The sequence below is a fragment of the Ursus americanus genome, chromosome 7 (assembly GCF_024610735.1).
Source record: "Ursus americanus isolate L20-20 chromosome 7, mUrsAme1.1.p, whole genome shotgun sequence".
NCBI lineage: Eukaryota > Metazoa > Chordata > Mammalia > Carnivora > Ursidae > Ursus > Ursus americanus.
Window position 1 is genome coordinate 13,573,877 of NC_142133.1, and position 19,647 is coordinate 13,593,523.

General features: G+C 35.5%; 1 protein-coding gene across 2 annotated transcripts in view; it reads right to left on the reverse strand.

Annotated features, from left to right (window-relative positions):
• Nucleotides 1-19,647, reverse strand: part of LRPPRC (leucine rich pentatricopeptide repeat containing) — a 106,113-nt gene that overhangs the window by 69,219 nt on the left and 17,247 nt on the right. For both annotated transcript variants that reach the window (XM_087863360.1, XM_045771856.2), the window contains exons 4-14: nucleotides 17,799-17,920; nucleotides 17,632-17,690; nucleotides 16,611-16,697; nucleotides 15,861-15,987; nucleotides 15,362-15,506; nucleotides 14,927-15,072; nucleotides 14,570-14,675; nucleotides 14,381-14,488; nucleotides 7,168-7,286; nucleotides 5,043-5,136; nucleotides 2,183-2,249 (exon numbers count right to left, since the gene is read on the reverse strand). In XM_087863360.1, the coding sequence (XP_087719486.1) occupies nucleotides 2,183-2,249; nucleotides 5,043-5,136; nucleotides 7,168-7,286; nucleotides 14,381-14,488; nucleotides 14,570-14,675; nucleotides 14,927-15,072; nucleotides 15,362-15,506; nucleotides 15,861-15,987; nucleotides 16,611-16,697; nucleotides 17,632-17,690; nucleotides 17,799-17,920 (1,180 nt within the window). The remainder of the gene's footprint in view (nucleotides 1-2,182; nucleotides 2,250-5,042; nucleotides 5,137-7,167; nucleotides 7,287-14,380; nucleotides 14,489-14,569; nucleotides 14,676-14,926; nucleotides 15,073-15,361; nucleotides 15,507-15,860; nucleotides 15,988-16,610; nucleotides 16,698-17,631; nucleotides 17,691-17,798; nucleotides 17,921-19,647) is intronic.

Here is a 19,647-nt window from a genome sequence, read left to right on the forward strand (position 1 = left end):
TTATTTATTTATTTGACAGTGATAGAGACAGCCAGCGAGAGAGGGAACACAAGCAGGGAGAGTGGGAGAGGAAGAAGCAGGCTTCCAGTGGAGGAGCCTGATGTGGGGCTCGATCCCAGAACGCCGGGATCACGCCCTGAGCCGAAGGAAGACGCTTAACGACTGAGCCACCCAGGCGCCCCCCAACTTTATAGTTTAAATGCCTTGGTTAAGAAGTCTAGGAGACAAACCATAAGAGACTCTTAATCATAGGAAAGAAACTGAGGATTGCTGGAGCGGGGTGGGGGGGGCGGGAGGGATGGGGTAACTAGGTGATGGACACTGGGGAGGGTATGTGTTGTAATGAGCACTGGGTATTATGTAAGACTGATGAATCACAGACCTGTACCCTTGAAACAAATAATACATTATATGTTAATTTAAAAAAAAAAGAAGGACATGTGAAATATGACAACTGCCATTCAAACGGACTAAAAAAATATGACATAATGTTAGTCAAGTTAAAGGAAATACACACGACCTGGAAGTTTATACAAAAAAACTTTTCAAGACATTTTTCAAGGACAATCAAATGACAATGTTACTATGCTTGATTTCATAATATATTACAGGTTCTGAATTATTTTTATGGTTTTTTTTTTTTTAAATCTGGCTCTACTAGCATTTTTATCCACCTGATTATGTATTCTATATTTTCAAACTTTATTTTTAAAGGCACAGTCCTTGGTTTGTTTTTTTAACCTAACACAAAACTATCCCTGAAAAGAGTGGAACTGCACTGGCTAAAGAAAGGGCAGTAACACGGAATCCCACCTACCTATTCTTGCCTGCCATGGAGGTTCTAGAAATGTCTACAGAAAACCCTAGTGCTCCCGCCAATGAACAGGCTAAAAAATACTGAGATTAGTATCAGAAGTCATTAACATTAATACAGAAAGAATGACAAATTTAAAAATTCATTCTCTTGTGGCTACCACTGTAAACAACCTATTCAACAAGATTACCAATGGCTGCTAAAACCACTGAATGAAAGATTCTGAGAAACAGGACAGACCCGCTGTCGCAAAGTATCATCACACAGACTTCTTACTAATCAAAGGGAATGAGGTTCCTTTGCAAGAGACATGGGGGCCACCACCATAACCTAGTGATCAAACTTAGTTGATGGCACCACCATTTTGTCTCTTGCTGCAGTAGGAAATGCCATCACCTATCGAGTATTCTTGCTAAAAATATTCAACCTGAATCTGATATGAGGAAAAAATTAGATGAATACAAACCTACAGAGCAAGTAGCCTGGACTCTTCAACAAAGTCAATGTCATAAAGACCAAAAAAAGGTAGGGGAATTGTTCTGGATTAATAAAGAGATAGCAACCACATGCAATGCATGTACTCAATGAATCCTCAATCAAAAAGTAAAACAGCTATAAAAGGAATTTTTAGAAGTAAGACAACGTAAACATTAACTATGTATATTAGATGATATTATAGTATTGTTAATATTTTAGGAGTGATATTGGTATTATGATTATATAGATGATGACCTTATTCTTACAAGAGAGAAGCTGAAGGATCCAGTGCCATGAAGTCAACAGCTTCAAGTGGTTCAGCAAACAAGAGAAAAGTACATATACGTATGTGCTTGTGTGTGTATATATTAGAGAAGAAGTGTTTGAGAAAGCAAATATGGCAAAATATCAAATATGGTGAATCTCCATAAAGGGTATGTAGGGTGATTCCTTTACTCTTCTTTCAACTCATTATGTTTGAATATTTTCAAAATAACAAAATTGAGAGGGGAAAAGGTCATTAACATCCCCTGAGCACACAGAGGAAGACAACGGTATTACACTGACCAAAGTCACCTTGAAATTAAATACTCAAAAATACCAATCAAACATATGTACAACTTTGTAACTCCAACCCACCATTTTCAAACAGTGCTTTTTCTTTGAAACATGACTTTTACCAAATCTGTGTGTACTTCTTGGAAAAGATAATATAAAAGACTGCCTACACTCAAGTCAACTACTTGGTAGGAAGAATAACACAGATAAGGTTATTTTAGGCAACTGGTATACTGGAAGATTTGGAAGATAAGAATATCTATCTTTCCTTATATAGCAGGTCACAAAAACAGGAGAAATCAGGCAAAGAATATTATAAGGTAATCATCTTACCTCCTAAAGCCTAGACTTAGAGTGCTTCTCAAAGAAACGAATGACAAAGGCTGTGTATTTGATTGCACTGCAAAAGAAAGTGATCATCATTAAATCCCAAACCAACCCCAAAAAACTTATTAACTTCTTTGGAAATACATACCTTTTAATTTTCATTTTGGAAATTTTATTTTTAAGATGGAAATGTTCTCATACAAAATTAATTAGATAATGCCATAATTTATATTTGCATTATAAGCTATCCTTTAAAAACATTTTTACTTCATTTTCATGAATATGTACAACTGATGAATTTATAAATATTCTTTGGTATAAAGAGTAATAGCTAATCATCTACCAGCACACTGAGAGTCGGTCTGTACACATACCAAAACTGTGTGTTACTAGACAATGTGGCACTATGAAGGAAGAGACTGTAACTACTTTATAGGACTTCTGTCCTTTAAAAGTTCTTTTCTCAAAGTAGCAGTGGGTTCTGTTGAACCATTCACACTCCTGTCATGCCATTTTCCACTATGATCAATGACTTCATTCGCGTAAGAGTGACGACCTAAAGTCATAATGAAATAAGTCTTTACCTCTGTTGTATAATTGATTTATAATCACCTTTCACTTTTCTAAGTATTTGTCCGCTCTATTATTCATTTTGTCACTCAACAATCTACAACATTGTGTTTCCATGCTGACACCGTAAGTCTGATTTGCCTTAACACATAGGCCCGATTCTTCACGTAATCCTTACCCATAACTAGCAAGGGCGAAAATCAAAGTGGGCATCTCCTGAATTTATTTTTCCCTGTCATTGTATTAAAATGGTGCCATGTTATAAGTAACTGATTTACTCTTTTCACATGTCATGTGACTACTAAACAATCCAAGATGGACAGAATTGGAGAGGAGCTCATAGTACATGTAAATTCTGAAAACAGAACTAATACAGTTTAGAAAAGATTAAGATACCTGGTTAACTTAAAACAAAAACAACAAAAAACAGCTCATGGGAAAAGTCACAGGATATTTTAAGAGTATTTGCTCATCTCTCCTAAATATGAAAAATTTAATTCGCACACACAAGGAGAACTGTTTTAGATCGAGTGTTACATCCTTGAACATAAAGTAAAAGTTTCTCAATGGTTTTATGCAGCCCTTGAAAATCTAAAACTCATTTTTTAAATGATCAGCATTCAGTCACTCAAGGAATTTTAAAGGGACACGTAACTACGTGTCTTTCAACAACCTTTAATACTGCTTAACCAAATTAATTTTCCACGCCTACAAACAAGCAGGAAAATGTTTCCTACTACTGCACAAACTGGATCAAGATAAGCCAGTACTTTTTTCTACTCCCTGCCATTCCTTGTGATGTGGTAACCACAAGTGCCTACCTAGGAGCGGCCTACCGTGAGTACCAGCAATCACAGAACTGCTTTTCGAAGACCTGGAAAAGAAAGCAGGACGGGAGGGCACCGAAAGGAGTGGCCTGAAATACTCTTTATTCTTGAAGTTCTGGGACTTTTTCTTTCTCAAATTTAATAAACAACCTCTTAAAAAGTTACTTTTATACTACTCAAATTAGTATTTTACAGAATACTGTCAAATTTTTATTCATCAAGGGTGACCAGAAACATCTCTGCAAGATGAAGGCTGCTGACAAAAAGCATCTAGTTTCCTTAGCAACAAACAAGTCTGAAAAATCGAGGCTGACAACGAAGTGGAACGGATGGTCTGATAAAGGGAAAAGGCAGCGCTCACGTATGCACCTTGTGCACCCAGATTCCTCTGCTAATGCTTCTGTTTTCATCCTGTCAGTAAGGCAAATCTATATATTATTCTGAGTGGAAGGCAAAATCAATACCCTCAGATAGCAGCTGGCATTAATACTCAAGCTTTAACTCAAATAACCACAACCTCTAACAGTCACCATTTTTCATACTGAACACTTCGCCTTTTCCTTACAATATTAAGATGAATGATTTTAAATACTAATAGTAGGGTTTTTACAATGCTTCCACCTATACAATTTGAGTATACATTAATCCGAGCTTAACTTCTAACATTTTAGGGGTCTAGAAACTGATGTTTGTGTGTTTTGTTTTTAAATGGCATCTTTTTCACAAGATTAGAAAAACAGTCAAGTAATGTCATAGATACGTTCAAAAATGAAGACCTTAAGAAACGTCTTATTTAGTAAAATGTAGTAGGGTGAAACAGTAATGGTGAAAATTAGAAGATCTTGGTTCTGGCTCAATCATTAACTTTGACCAAATCATTTAACCCTCTCTCTGCCTTTCTTCATCTATCAATGTAGGTTAATTTTATTGACACGTGATGAGTATTATAAAGCACTGTGGCATTTATAAGTGTTTAGTAAACATCTGCCATGTTTTGGTTAATGAGGACTAGGAGACAGGCTTCATGTAACAATGGCTGTAATAGGCATTAGGTTTAGAAAACACTTTTCAAAAACAACATCTCAAATGATTTTTTTTCACAATGACTCCCACAAGGTAGATAAGTAATACTATCCCCATTTCATGAAATTGAAACAAAAAGACCTGTTTAGTTCCCATAATCAGCGGCTTAATTATAAACAGAAGCCAAGTCTTCTGGGTCCTAATCTACCACCATGTTATCTCCAAGGTCCTTTTAACTTTAAAATTACTTCCAAATTATCCACAAGTTCAACTCATAAACAGTCTTATCAGTATGACTTAAGCAAAACATATTAAAAAAAAAAAAACACGTAAATTTACCCTGACCTTCCCTGAGGTAGGTATCGAGGGCATGAACTACCCTGTATGCCCTCAGTAGGAACCGAAATCAATACCCGTCAAGTTTATTGCTAATGTTTCATACTTACAAAATGATAAAATATAGGCTAAGTTCCCATTGACTGCTTCACTTCTCAATTCAGCTTGTGAAAATACACTGCTTTCAGGTAGATATCCATTTTCCTACAGATAAAGCATATTTCAATGATAATATACCACAGCTAAAAATATTTTGATACGCCATTCAAATTTCCCATTTTCCCATTTCTTTATATCACCACATTCTTCAATAATCCTTCCTTTAAAAAAACTCATTTTCTAGAACAATATGTAAACTGAATAACTGAACTTTAGCGAAAGCTATGAGATGGGGTTCCAACATTCCGAATTAAATGCTTATCTTCAAATTCAGATAATCTGTCACCCTCAGAACACCTTCCTTCTAGGAAGTTTACTACTGAAGGCACTGGAACAAATCTCTTTCACAACAAAACAAAAATTTAATGTACTGATCTAAAATGATACTTTGGGACATATTACTGAGTTAAAGATCAACTTTAACTCTATTTAACTCCAAATGATTAATCATGTGTCCCAACATCATCACTTGTTTAATAAGTTAAGTATCTGAGCCAAAATTCAGTTCTAACACATTTATCGAAGCACTGTATAATAGCACAATATTTAAAACCGCCCAGTCAATAATAAGCAATAACTAAAAATAAATTATGGTATATCCATACAATAAAACAGCATGCAACCATAAAAAATAATTGCTGGAATTACATACTGTAATAGGAAGTGCCGAGTGAAAAAAGTAGGTTTTAGGGAAATAAGAGTATGTGGAAAAATTACTTTTTTAAATATAATTTTTAACATTAAAATATGTATAGCACAGCCTCAAAATACTCAGGGAAGAGAAGTAAAGACACTCAAGACATAAACTCTGCCTCTAAGAGGATTGTAATTATGTAATTATTTCAATGAAAGAAAAGAACACTCTAAAAATATTAGAAAAATCTAGGCATTATGTGAATAACCACCTAGGAAACAGAGTTTTTGAACAAAGTATTTATTAAAAGTGTTTGTGCTCTGCCATGTTGCTCCTAATTGTATAGCACTTTGTTTTGAAAGTGGAAAGTGCAACCCTTGCTGATCCAATGCACTCTCCAAGTCAATTTCTTCCTGTGCCCCTTCATGAATGCCTTGCCTATTCTGATGTGAACAGTAAGTGCTGGGTAGGAAAACAATGCCTTGGGAGTCAAACAAAAGATTATTAAAAAAAAGAAGGAGAAGAAGAAGAATAGTAAGTATACTAAGAGCGTATTATGAAAATTCATATACAAGTGAAAAGTAAAGGTCAAAAAATGAAAACCGCAGTTACACTATAAAGTGGGATTAAGCGTGGAAGGAGCCGAGATGCCCTGCAACAGATGACTGGATTAAGAAGTTGTGGTCCATATATACAATGGAATATTACTCAGCAATCAGAAAGAATGAGTTCTCAACATTTGCTACAACATGGACGGCACTGGAGGAGATAATGCTTAGTGAAATAAGTCAAGCAGAGAAAGACAACTATCATATGATTTCTCTCATCTATGGAACATAAGAACTAGAATGATCAGTAGGGGAAGAAAGGGATAAAGAAAGGGGGGGTAATCAGAAGGGGGAATGAAACATGAGAGACTATGGACTATGAGAAACAAACTGAGGGCTACAGAGGGGAGGGGGGTGGGGGAATGGGATAGACCGGTGATGGGTAGTAAGGAGGGCACATATTGCATGGTGCACTGGGTGTTATACACAACTAATGAATCATCGAGCCTTACATCAAAAACCGGGGATGTACTGTATGGTGACTAACATAATATAATAAAAATCATTATTAACAAAAAAAAAAAAAAAAAAAAAGTGGGATTAAGGAGCATCTATTGTTTTATTTACATTTTTCCTGATATTGGCCTATTGTCTTTCAACACACAAGAAAAGTGCTGCTTTGCCTTTTTAAGTTTTTTAAGTTTAACCACTATAGACTTTAACCAGTATTTTTACAAAGCTTTAGAAAATTGTATACAAAGCTTTAGAAAACCATTTTTAGTACTCAGCTTAACGACTTTTCTTTCTTCTTTTTTTTTGGGTTACCACTAAACAATTAGGGAGGAAAGAAATCTCTTTAATTATGAAATTAAAATCAAACCTGCTTGTACTCACCTGCAGAACAGCATGAGCTGACCTCACACTATCAAAGGATGGAAACACGTAATTTATATATGTCTCCTGATCAGGACTTACTCCCATTTCGTGCATTGCTTTGAGAACTTCTATTATACCTGTAAGATTAAATTTAGAAGCACACAGATGAACTACTTGGAATAAATTAACAAAAGATCAGAAAGTTCGGTTCATTTACTTTCTGAATCATAATGTACAAAAAACTCACTTTGTCTAAAAAGAGAAAGCAGAAAAGCAACAGAACTAGGAAATAAGATGATAAATGAAAAAAAATTAATTCCTCCTTTCTTCATCTCTCTATTAATTCAGCAGCAAGTGCTAAGGAAATACTCTAGAAATAACTGTAAGAAAATCTAAAATAATTAAGCAACATGCCTAATGCTTCTGGCACCCAAATGAACAGAGGTTATAAAACATCACTGCTACTACAGAGCAGTGATGGATCGACACAAGAAAACTGGACCCAATAAATGCTGCAGACGGAAAGGATGAGCGGGCACTCAAATAAATAAATAAATAAATAAAATCTTAAAAACAAAAACAAAAACTTCCCCTAGAAGTCCCTGTTTTTACCTTATCATATCCTCTACAGAAATTACATTTCTATAAACTCGTTAATGTGCTCCAGACAAATACGTAATTGTAAATTCCCGCTGAGTACAGAAATACACAAGCACGTGACTACTTTATGAATATCTGCACATTTCTTTAAGATAAAATTCAGATTATTCAGGCTAGTTTAATTATACTTAAAATCACCTAATGGATCTTCAAAACCTTAGATGTTTAAATGTATATTTTAAGGTATCACTATGGAAAAAAAACCCTCAAAAGACAAAGCATGTGCTTAGTGACAAATGTAGGAGAACATGCACATAGAGTTGGTCCACAGAGCACACAAGCATAAGAATACTTGAAAGCAAAATTTAGCAGAAGTATTCCTCTAACAATTCACTAGGAATCACTAGTAATAACATGGGTAACTATCATAAAAAAAGGCAAATCACACTGTGCTCTTCTTTATATGCAAAGATTACGAAGTACTTTAGAGGAGGGCATATAGCTAGTTGCTTTTCAATAACTAGCAACAGACTTGTGTTAATCTAATGTCCTCAATGTCCTTCCTCACCTATAATGACTGCTTTCATGATCAGGGTTTAAAGTAAATAGCTATGTTTCTGGTAAGACTCTCCGGTGAAATGGAACGGAATAGAGAGCCCAGAAATGGACCCTCGGCTCTTTGGGCAACTAATATTTGATAAAGCAGGAAAAAACATCCGGTGGGAAAAAGACAGTCTCTTCAATAAATGGTGCTGGGAAAATTGGACAGCTACATGCAAAAGAATGAAACTTGACCACTATCTCACACCATACACAAAAATAAACTCCAAATGGATGAAAGACCTCGATGTGAGACAGGAATCCATCAAAATTCTAGAGGAGAACATAGGCAGCAACCTCTACGACATCGGCCAAAGCAACCTTTTTCATGATACATTCCCAAAGGCAAGAGAAACAAAAGATAAAATGAATTTATGGGACTTCATCAAGATTAAAAGTTTCTGCACACCCAAGGAAACAGTCAGAAAAACTAAGAGGCAGCCCACGGAATGGGAGAATATATTTGCAAATGACACTACAGAACTTCTCAAACTCAATACACAAGAAACAAATAAACAAAACAAAAAATGGGCAGAAGATATGAACACTTTTCCAATGAAGACATACAAATGGCTAACAGACACATGAAAAAATGTTCAAAATCATTAGCCATCAAGGAAATTCAAATCAAAACCACACTGAGATACCACCTTACGCCAGTTAGAATGGCAAAAATAGACAAGGCAAGAAACAACAATTGTTGGAGAGGATGTGGAGAAAGGGGTTCCCTCCTACATTGTTGGTGGGAATGCAAGTTGGTACAGCCACTCTGGAAAACAGTGTGGAGGTCCCTGAAAAAGTTAAAAATTGAGCTACCCTATGATCCAGCCATTGCACTACTGGGTGTTTACCCCAAAGATACAGACGTAGTGAAGAGAAGGGCCATATGCACCCCAATGTTCATAGCAACAATGTCCACAATAGCTAAATCGTGGAAGGAGCCGAGATGCCCTTCAACAGATGACTGGATTAAGAAGTTGTGGTCCATATATACAATGGAATATTACTCAGCTATCAGAAAGAACGAATTCTCAACATTTGCTGCAACATGGACGGCACTGGAGGAGATAATGCTAAGTGAAATAAGTCAAGCAGAGAAAGACAACTATCATATGATTTCTCTCATCTATGGAACAAAAGAACTAGGATGATCGGTAGGGGAAGAAAGGGATAAAGAAAGGGGGGGGGTAATCAGAAGGGGGAATGAAACATGAGAGACTATGGACTATGAGAAACAAACTGAGGGCCTCAGAGGGGAGGGGGGTGGGGGAATGGGATAGACCGGTGATGGGTAGTAAGGAGGGCACGTATTGCATGGTGCACTGGGTGTTATACGCAACTAATGAATCATTGAGCCTTACATTGGAAACCAGGGATGTACTGTATGGTGACTAACATAATATAATAAAAAATCATTAAAAAAAAAAAAAAAAAGACTCTCCGGTGAAATGACAAGAAACAACAACAACAGCAACAAAATAAGCTCAAATTTAGTAAGACCTAGCTTCCAACCCTGTCCTGGCACTTAATGGCAGTGTAAATCTGAACAAGGAACTTCACCTTTCTGAGCCCTAATTTCTTAGATCACACATTTGAAATAGCAATATGGCAGAAACAGCGCCTTCTAGACACTGTATCAAACAACACTTGGCTTAATCCTTCCTAACTGCCATCCATGTTAGATTAAGCAAGTCAATATGTGTCTAGGCACTCACTGATTCAAACAATTCTCTGACCTGTAAGAGTCTAGGCCTAGTGAATGGATAGAAACAAAGTACCAAGAATTATAAATATTACCTACAGGCATGGAAGAAATTCTTGTGGTCTAGGCCTACAGAGAGACTGAGGACAAGAGGAAAAACAGAACATACTGAACAAAAAGAATACTAGTACCACCCTAGTTCTGATCAGTATCAACAGCTGACTCTTGAACACAAAGGGGTTAGGGGCGCCAGCTCCAGCGCAATCAGAAATCTGCATATAACTTCTGACTCCCTAGAAACTACTAATAGCCTACTGTTAACCAGAAGCCTTACCAATAACATAAACAGTCGATTAGCACATACTTTGTATGTCCTATGTATTATATACTGTATTAAGGCAAGCTACAGAAAAAAATGTTATTAAGAAATCATAAGGAAAAGAAAATACATTTACAGTACTGTATTTATCAAAAAAAAAAAAAAATCCGTGTATAAGGGGACCTGCGCAGTTCAAACCTGTGTTGTTCAGGGGTCAACTGTATTAACAAGGCTTTCAACTCAGTTTACTGGGGTGATATACTTCTGTATGTAATAAATAAAGCCAGAAAGGTCTTAGGAGTCAAATAATCTTTATTTTAAAAAAAGCGTTCAAGTGAGTGCTCCAAAGGCAAATCTTGAATAAGAAACCAAGTCGCATACTTGCTGGCAGGTGCTTGTAACACCACAGAAATGCAAAAACCTATGCTTCTTCCTGGAATCAGAAGAACCTGGGATCAAGTCCTTATTTTGCCACCCAAAACTGATTTTTAGGGGCGCCTGGGTGGCTCAGTTGGTTAGGCGGCTGCCTTCAGCTCACGTCATGATCCTGGAGTCCTGGAATCGAGTCCCACATCGGGCTCCCTGCTCAGCAGGGAGTCTGCTTCTCCCTCTGACCCTCCCTCCTCTCATGTTCTCTCTCTCTTTCTCTCTCTCAAATAAATAAAATCTTAAAAAAAAAAAAATCTTAAAAAAAAAAAACAATTGATTTTTAGCAGCTTCTTGTCCATAATATAAGAGTGATGACAATAAATCTCTCTACTTAGCTCTCAGGGTCATCATTTAAAGGAAAAAAATGTGTGAAACCCTAAAAATACTAAATATTAATCGTAACAATAATGATTTAATATCTTAGTTGTCTTAAAATACCTTGATAATTTTTTAAATTTGCTTAGATGAAACACAGAGTAAGTGTAGCATAAGGTAACTATATATTTGATTTTCTTATGTCTGAAAATAGGCCAACAAACTGATTGTAAGAGTCTTATTTCTGTACAAAACACTTCACCCCGATATTTACGGGGTTACACATTTTTCCAATAATGTGTATTAAGTGGAGGGGTGCGTTCTGCTTCGTTTAGATGACCTGTGTTGCCAGCATTTTTAACTTATGTATTTTTCTAAACGAAGCAAAAACTGGTTTAGGAAAACCTGGGTTCACACCTTCTGATCCAGTAAGTTCAGTCACTCCCTCAGGCATTCTGAGGGAGCATAGAAAGATATTTACTTCAATAATTGATTGAATGATGGGAGGACAGAAACATTTATCAATAAGGAGAAAAAAAGAGATTGAGCTCAAATACCTACTTACCTCCTCCTAAAAAATACAATTCATGTTTCTTTTTAAAATAAAAAGACTAAAATAATCATGTATTACCTTAGATATAAACATGGATCTCAAACCTCTGTGAACTTAGAAAACCTAAACTAAAACTAAGCAATCTAATAAAAATATTTCAAAGATAGTCACAACAAAGTTTATGAATCTAGAGGAAAGTCTCCATTCAAGAAGTTTTATAAGAACTGAAATAATTCAAACTTTTGGGAATGACAAATGGTTTACCTGAACAACTTTCACCAACTATGACTGTTTACTCCGTATGATTTTAGACTCTACCCGGGGTACTCACTCTATTAGAGGCAATTTCTTATTTTTTGAAAAGTATTCTCTATTTAACCCCGGCATTTAAGCTTTCATATTGACCCTTTCTTCTATATTTTACCCCTTCCATACTCTGATTTTTGTGTTTTCCAAATATACCCAGCGATACAGATCCTCAATCATTCTGGGTTATTTCCTCTTATTCAGGCCAATCTGCTATACTTCTAAGTGGTGACTTTTCCCTTTGTGTCACAGAGAAAAATACCAGTAAGATGAGCCACGGGGAAGTCGCTCTGAGAATCTCTCCTCTTAGGGGTTGGTGATGGCTGAACTGGCAGCCAGAACAATTCTAGTATACGATATGATCACAGTGCTGCTGAAAATTCTTGGTTCAGTTTGATCTGACCTCTAAATACCCGTCTCTGATTTCCTGAAGGGTTTTATTTACCCATGAGTTTTATTTATGAGACACACTCCTCTACACGCTCAATCACTGCAGCCATTAATTTTCTTCTGTTCTTTCTACCAGTTTATACAGGACTTTTCCTGGATGAAGAACAAGTTCATTGCACTAATAAAAACACGACCTTCTTACCTCACCCTAAAGAAATCATATAGAACACGACACAGAGCCATTTTGTTGTTACATGAAGGAAAACTGTACAATACACACTCTACTGTATTTCTGGGCCTTGTGCAAAGGAGAAACTCGTTTTTAAAAACTACAGCACAACTGACACTATCTTGTACTCTCAAGTCACCTTTCTCAGCTTTTATATTTTTTCCAGATAAAACCTGGACTGATTAAAAAACCTGATAGCACTTTTTAAAATGTCCTTAATGTAAAAACTAGCATCCAAATTTAAACAGTTAAGACTTTTTATAAAATAAATACAGCATAACACTCAAAAATTTTTAATGTGGAAGTGCTACAGTATTTAAAAGTGTGTTTAAAATAGAACAGAAATCCTCAGTTCTAATCCCAGCCCAACGGACAGCCAGGTGTGGAACCTAAGGCTGGTCACCAAATCTCTCTGCCACTCTCAGCTGTTTCATCAACACGACGTGAGCTTTCAACAGGGCACCTGCGAAATCTACATTGTAAGATTCCAAGAAAGGATGGATTCAAGATAAAGCCCACCTTTCTACTAGTTTCAGCTACAACGATTGAAAGAAATTACCTTAATTCTTTTATGTTTACTAAGTTGCTAAGATGTGGTAACCAGTTCGTAAGGCTGAAGAAAGCAACTTTTCCTGATGAACAGACAAATATTCCAGCAGGGGGTGTTTTCGAAAGTGTTCTCTTATCTGTGTAAGGGTGGACAGTACTAATATGCCCAAAGATTTTCATGGAATGATGTAAACTTTCTCTGGTTCAAAAATACGGGGCTAAAGGTTACTTCTTGGAGCTTTCGGAACTGAAGGATATGCAAAGAGTTAATCAACTAGCATATTGTTTTCACAAAGACTTTTCTAAAAAGGATTTTGAGACTTTTATAGCCAGAAACAATTAGGGAATACTTGTTTCACTATTTCCTTTAGACCAGAAGACGACTATATATTTAAAATAAAATTGCAATATGAAAGTCTGCTAAAAGCACTTTTTTTTGTTGTCTGTGCATTTTGTTTGTCACCCAATGTCATACTAACAACTCTGCATCTCATTCTAAAGCACATTATACTGCATGATAAAATGAAAAAGACCATTTTTTGTTTCCCCAAGGGGGAAGTACTTCTGTTAAAAGCATCTTTTTATGAGACTACTCTTTCTGAATTACCAATAATGCAAACCAAAGAATTAGATACTGTACTCTAAAATTTAATATTTGTTCAATTCTTATTCATATCCTATAGGCATCCCATGTGTACAAGGGAAAAGTATGCTAAATGCTTAAACGTACTTAAGAACCTGAAAGATGGAACATTTCTGTCCTTCAATCAGCAGGCTGTCAGGTCATGAGCACTCATTTTACAATAAAAGTTTTGCTGTCTTTCCTATTATTGTAACTCGGCTCACTTAAGCAGACTGGTCCACAAAGAAAAAGGCCGGATTATGTATAACTTTATCTTGAAAAAGGCTAGACAAACTAATTTCAAATGGTATGTGCAAAATCAAGAACCAAAGAGTTTTGTAAAACACTTAAAAATAATGAACTACTTAAAACTACACCCACAAGTTTGAATATCAAGATCAGAGATGAAGTCGGAAATGAAATTAAGATGAAAGAAACCCACTATGTTTTTAAAAATGCTTACCCAATTCTTGACTATGATTTAAACCAATTCTATCTTCTCAGAAGATCTATTACTCAGAAATAAGTTTGCCTTTCCAAAGAATTCAACTAAATGTGTGTAGAAACTTATTCTGGATCTCTGAACCATTACAAATCTGTAAAAGGCAAAACCTAACCTTGAACATCTTTCCCCTTCTGATGTCCAACTAGCAATGGCCAGAAATAATGAGTTCTGACAGGAAAACCTTCTTCCTTCAGAGCCTTCATCAGAGCTTTCGCCAAATCTGAAAGAGATACCATAAAATATTACACAGCTACCTCGGCAAAACTTATTTATGTCGGTTTTAATAATGAGAGTATAGTACCAGTTTTATTAGCTAGTAAAGCGCTCTGAAGCGTGAACTGCAAAGGAGACGTATGCATCTGGGACTCCTTTAACTTCTTGCAGTAGTCTTTCAGCTTCTCTGCAGGCTAAGAGAAAAAGGCACCACATCAGCCAGATCCACAAATATCCTACCATTTGACCTTCTGCAAACATTCTACCACTTCTGGGATGAAAAATTTGAACCTCTCATCCTCTTTCTACCTGATAAACTTACACACAGAAACAAAGTTTTCATAATGCTTATAACTGGTCTAATCTCATAATATGTTCTTACATCTTCTAGACTCTTATTTCACTGCCTATGACACTGTCAATAAAGTAAAAACAGACAGAATACCGTATTCATAGCCACACAGTGTTGCAAAAAGAAACCGCCAAAGTCACTCAGACTGTCTTCCCTTGATACAGGACATGCTAATAAAATTTGGAACGCTGTATCTTCCAATTTTTCGGTGACTAAAAGCAAAATGAGGTTCATTGCATCTGGGAAGAGAACAAAGACATTTTCTGTTACTGAACTAAGCAATATTTTTATACTGTAACCACTATGAAAGACAAACTTATGAACTGCCAATACCAAAAGGATCTGCCTAAATAATAGTGAAAGACTTCCAAATCAAATCATTCCCATGCATTCATCAACTCAAGCTGTTTAGCTTATTAAGCCGACTTTTAAAAGAGTCCTATGTTCATGTACCACAATCCCCTTTTGTTACAGAACAGTAATTCAGATTTTTAGAAAAATCATGAGAATAAATTTTTAAAAAACTACCTGGAATATATCTTCTTTCGTATGTAATTTTTTCCAAAATTTCTGGGACATACTGAGAATACCCAGCTTTACTGAAACTAAAAATAATTTGCAATAAATCACGGTCCATAAGGTAAAGATCAGACTTCTCCACCTTCTCCAGAGTCTGTAGGCAGTTCCAGAAATTAAAAGAACAAGTTAGAAACCAGTATTTTTTAAATTAGAGCCAAATAAATTAAAATACCGAGATTTTAACAATAAGGAACATACACCATCTAAAAGTTTAGGACTTCTTTTATAAAACAGAAAATATTGTATTTCAGCAATAACTGTTACATCAACACCAAGATACCAAACTATTAAAATTCTCCTTCAATACTAGTGTAAGAAATACCTTTAAAAACAAATATAAATTACACTTTTCTGCTTCATGCAAAATGGAATGCAAGCTTATACCTATGAGTTTATTTTTTATACAAATGATTTCAAAGTATTTTTATTTACATGATGTAAGTCATACCTGCTTAACACGGTCAATGTCACCCTTTTCAGCATATGCATTCAATAATGCTAAGTATGTGTCTGGACCAGGCTCAATTCCAGCCTCCTTCATCACTGTGAGAATATTTTCTGCATTCTCTCTATCTCTAGAGTTAATCAAAGAAAAGAGAATAGATTACTATAATACTGCCCAATGTAATATTATCATTCAACCTAAAATGTATTACCCTATTCTTATTAAAATTAAAAATTCTTATGAACCATTTAGACCAATTAGCAAAGGACATCAGAAAAGGCCAAATACAAACTAAAATGATTATAGGTCTCTGAAATAACAAAAATAATAACCATCTCAAATTCTGACAAGTAACTTTTCCAAAAGAAAAACCAAATTGCATAATAATCATATAGACCTCAAATTAATGTGTCCTCTTTTATCAAGTATGCTATGACTCAAATTTACCTTTCTAGGGAAGAGTAATATTAAGGAAATTATTCTTCAAAAATGAAATTGTTTTCCACAGCCATCAAGAGAGCAGTTAAAATACTTTACAAAGTCAGTTACTTTGGATCAGGCCCAATTTTTAAAACTGAAAATCTTCAAATTGAAGTTGTATGAAACAGATACGCTTAAGTTATTTAAAAGTCGCATGTTCTATCTCACGCACTCAAAATTTTTGAGGGGGATAGATAAACATGGTTTAAGAATCTTCTACAATTATTGTAATTTAAACCTGGCTTGCGAATAAAACCTTAGGTTGAACATTACCCGGCTCTTGCGTGCCCTGTAACAAGGGCACTGAAAACTGCCTCCGTGACAGGCAGATCCTTAGTTTTCATAAATCCAAGAATCTTGCTGCAATAAAAGAGAAATGAAAATACTCCTTGGAAATATACATCAAAACCACTTTTTACAACAAATATACATAAAATCTCACTCCCTGAAATTATTTCAATTATATCAAATTATATAGAACTACTCTTGGTAAAAATAGCAGGTAAGTTTTTAAAACCTGATTTCTTCTATACTACTAATTAACCTTAAAAGGCATAGAGTTTAATAAAATCCATTTAATTAAAAATGAATTATACATTTCAATTTACCCCTTATTTCCTAAAACCTCCGTCCAAAAGTAGCAATAAATTTTACACAAAGAAATAAATGTCACAACTGATTTTATATGAATCAGCAAGATAGAGAGAATATTGCCAGAATTCATACACAATATTGTATAAATGAATACAGTTTAAATGCCTAAGAACATTTCCTTTAGGAAATATCAATTTACAAAGACTACAGCCAACTTTATACACCTCAGCAACTTTAAACCTCTGCTCCAGTAAATCAAATTTTTAATTAAAATAGCAATATTCGGGGCACCTGGGTGGCACAGCGGTTAAGCGCCTGCCTTCGGCTCAGGGCGTGATCCCGGCGTTATGGGATCGAGCCCCACATCAGGCTCCTCCGCTATGAGCCTGCTTCTTCCTCTCCCACTCCCCCTGCTTGTGTTCCCTCTCTCGCTGGCTATCTCTGTCAAATAAATAAATAAAAATAAAATCTTTAAAAAAAAAAAAAACAGCAATATTCACTTGGCTTTCTCCTCTCACACAATTTTACATTTCATCTAAGGCATATTAGCAAATTTGCTAGATTAAAATACTTCTGAAGTAATTTCCCTTACTAAGAAGAAACTTTAATTAAAAAAAAAAAAAAAGGCAAGTGAACATATTCTAGGCTTACAAGACTCACAAATGTGTTTGCCTAAACATACATTTATAGAGCTCCATACCTGGCACCTTCAATATCCCCCATATTACAATAAGCAGCAATCAACCTCTGGTATGTCACCTGTCAATGAAATGGGCCAGTTAATATTTTTTAAATACTATTTTTTTTCCTGGGATTAAAAAAAAAGAGTGACGTAACCAATGAACATTTACAATAGCAACTACCTACTCGATTTGGTTGAATGTTTGCTTCCTCCATTTTTGCCAAGAAGTCAGTTGGTGAAAATTTATATTCATTTTGAAGATAGACTTTAAGTAAAGCATTGTAGTGACTTACGTCATACACAGTACCTACAAGTAAAATTTAAATCAGATTTTTCGAAAAGCATCTCAAATCATACCCTTTATCACAATTAAAATATGCGTACTTAAATTTAACAAAAAGGATAAAATGATCACTTCAGCATTTCACCCCATACTTAGACCCATCGATATAGAAATCCTGTCAGAACAGAGCAAGCTAAGCATTTAAGACAGTAATTAACTGAATTACTGTACAGTTACAAGTCACTGCTTATTCAGATGTTAGGAGGTCTCTTACTTATGAAGCACAGTATTCCCTTCCTGTCGGAAAATGTTGACAACACCTCTGTATTTAAAGTGACTGAAAGATTTTTTGACAGAAAGCAGTTCTTGCCACGGTACAAACACACGAAGATGGACGGTGACTGTGGTTGTTTTATACAGGTAAGGCGGTACTAGCAACTTTGCTTATTTACGCAGTGTTTCTTTGAAGGCTCCATTTCCAGCTGCTGAACACCATTACTAGTCTGCTACTGTTAATTCACCCCCATTCCAAAGCCCTTCGTTTTCTTACTGGGTCCATCTTGCCTAAGGCCACATCAATCAAGGTTACCATTCAGCCTTCCTCTACCCACTGATGACCTCATGGTCACATACTAATCTAGTGCTAATTACGTTTTACTAAATTTGCATGAATTAAATTTTGAATTAAATTTCATATCTTTACTTAACAGGCCTGTGGTCAGTACCTGGTGTCAGTTTGAGATTCTAAACAGCAGAGACCTATTCTATTAAATTAATATTTATCTTCCTAGACACGTAGAGTGCTTACTATGTTCCGGGAACTGTGCTAAGTGTCTGCATCTAGAGTCCCAGTTCTCCTCACAACAGCTTTGAGACGGTTCCTCTTAGCCCCATCTTATAGATGAGGAAAACAGACTCTCACCTGTCCAAGGCAACATGGCTTTGTAAGTGACCACAGATTTGAATGCAGGTGGTCTGCCCTGAGTGCCCCATCTGTTAACCACTGTAATAGGTTATGCAGGGCTTTAGGGGGAACCATGCACAACTCAACATCTGCAATGTGAGTACACAACATGGTTACCACACAGTGTCTGAAAACTTCTGAAAAATCAATTCAAGGTGAACTGTAGTATCGGTTGGCTACAGCTCTAAAGCTGAAGGAAAGTACATATATTTCGCAAATATTTCTCCCAGTTCAACATTTTTAAATTACATGACTTACTGACATATGGAAATGTCTCTTTATGAATTCTTTACCTTCAACTTTTCTGCTGCTCTTTTACTGAGAAAACTCTTTTCCATTCAATATTCATCTACTGTTTTAAAAACTTTTAAAAAACAAACGTCATCAAAATTAATTCTAGATGAATTCAAAACTGAGATGAGGCTGTGTTTATAGATTTTTCCATAGAGGTACGATATGTTTCTTGAAGGATAATCCTAGACATTTTAAATATTTGTGATGAAACTTAGATCCTTTATGCATTTTGCTTTCTAACTAGGAAAAGTTATAGATTCTTGAACATTTAATATTTCCTACTACTTTATTGTAAATTGATTTTCTGGAATTTTACAGGTAATTAAGCACATCATCTAAAAAACAGTAATTTCTAGTATTGTTTCACATCTTATTTCATTGCCATTACACATGATATTAGTTGTTCTTCACTGAAACTTTAATTTTTTTTATTTTTTTAAGTAGCTCCATGCCCATCACAGAGCCCAATGAGGGGCCTGAACTCACAACCCCG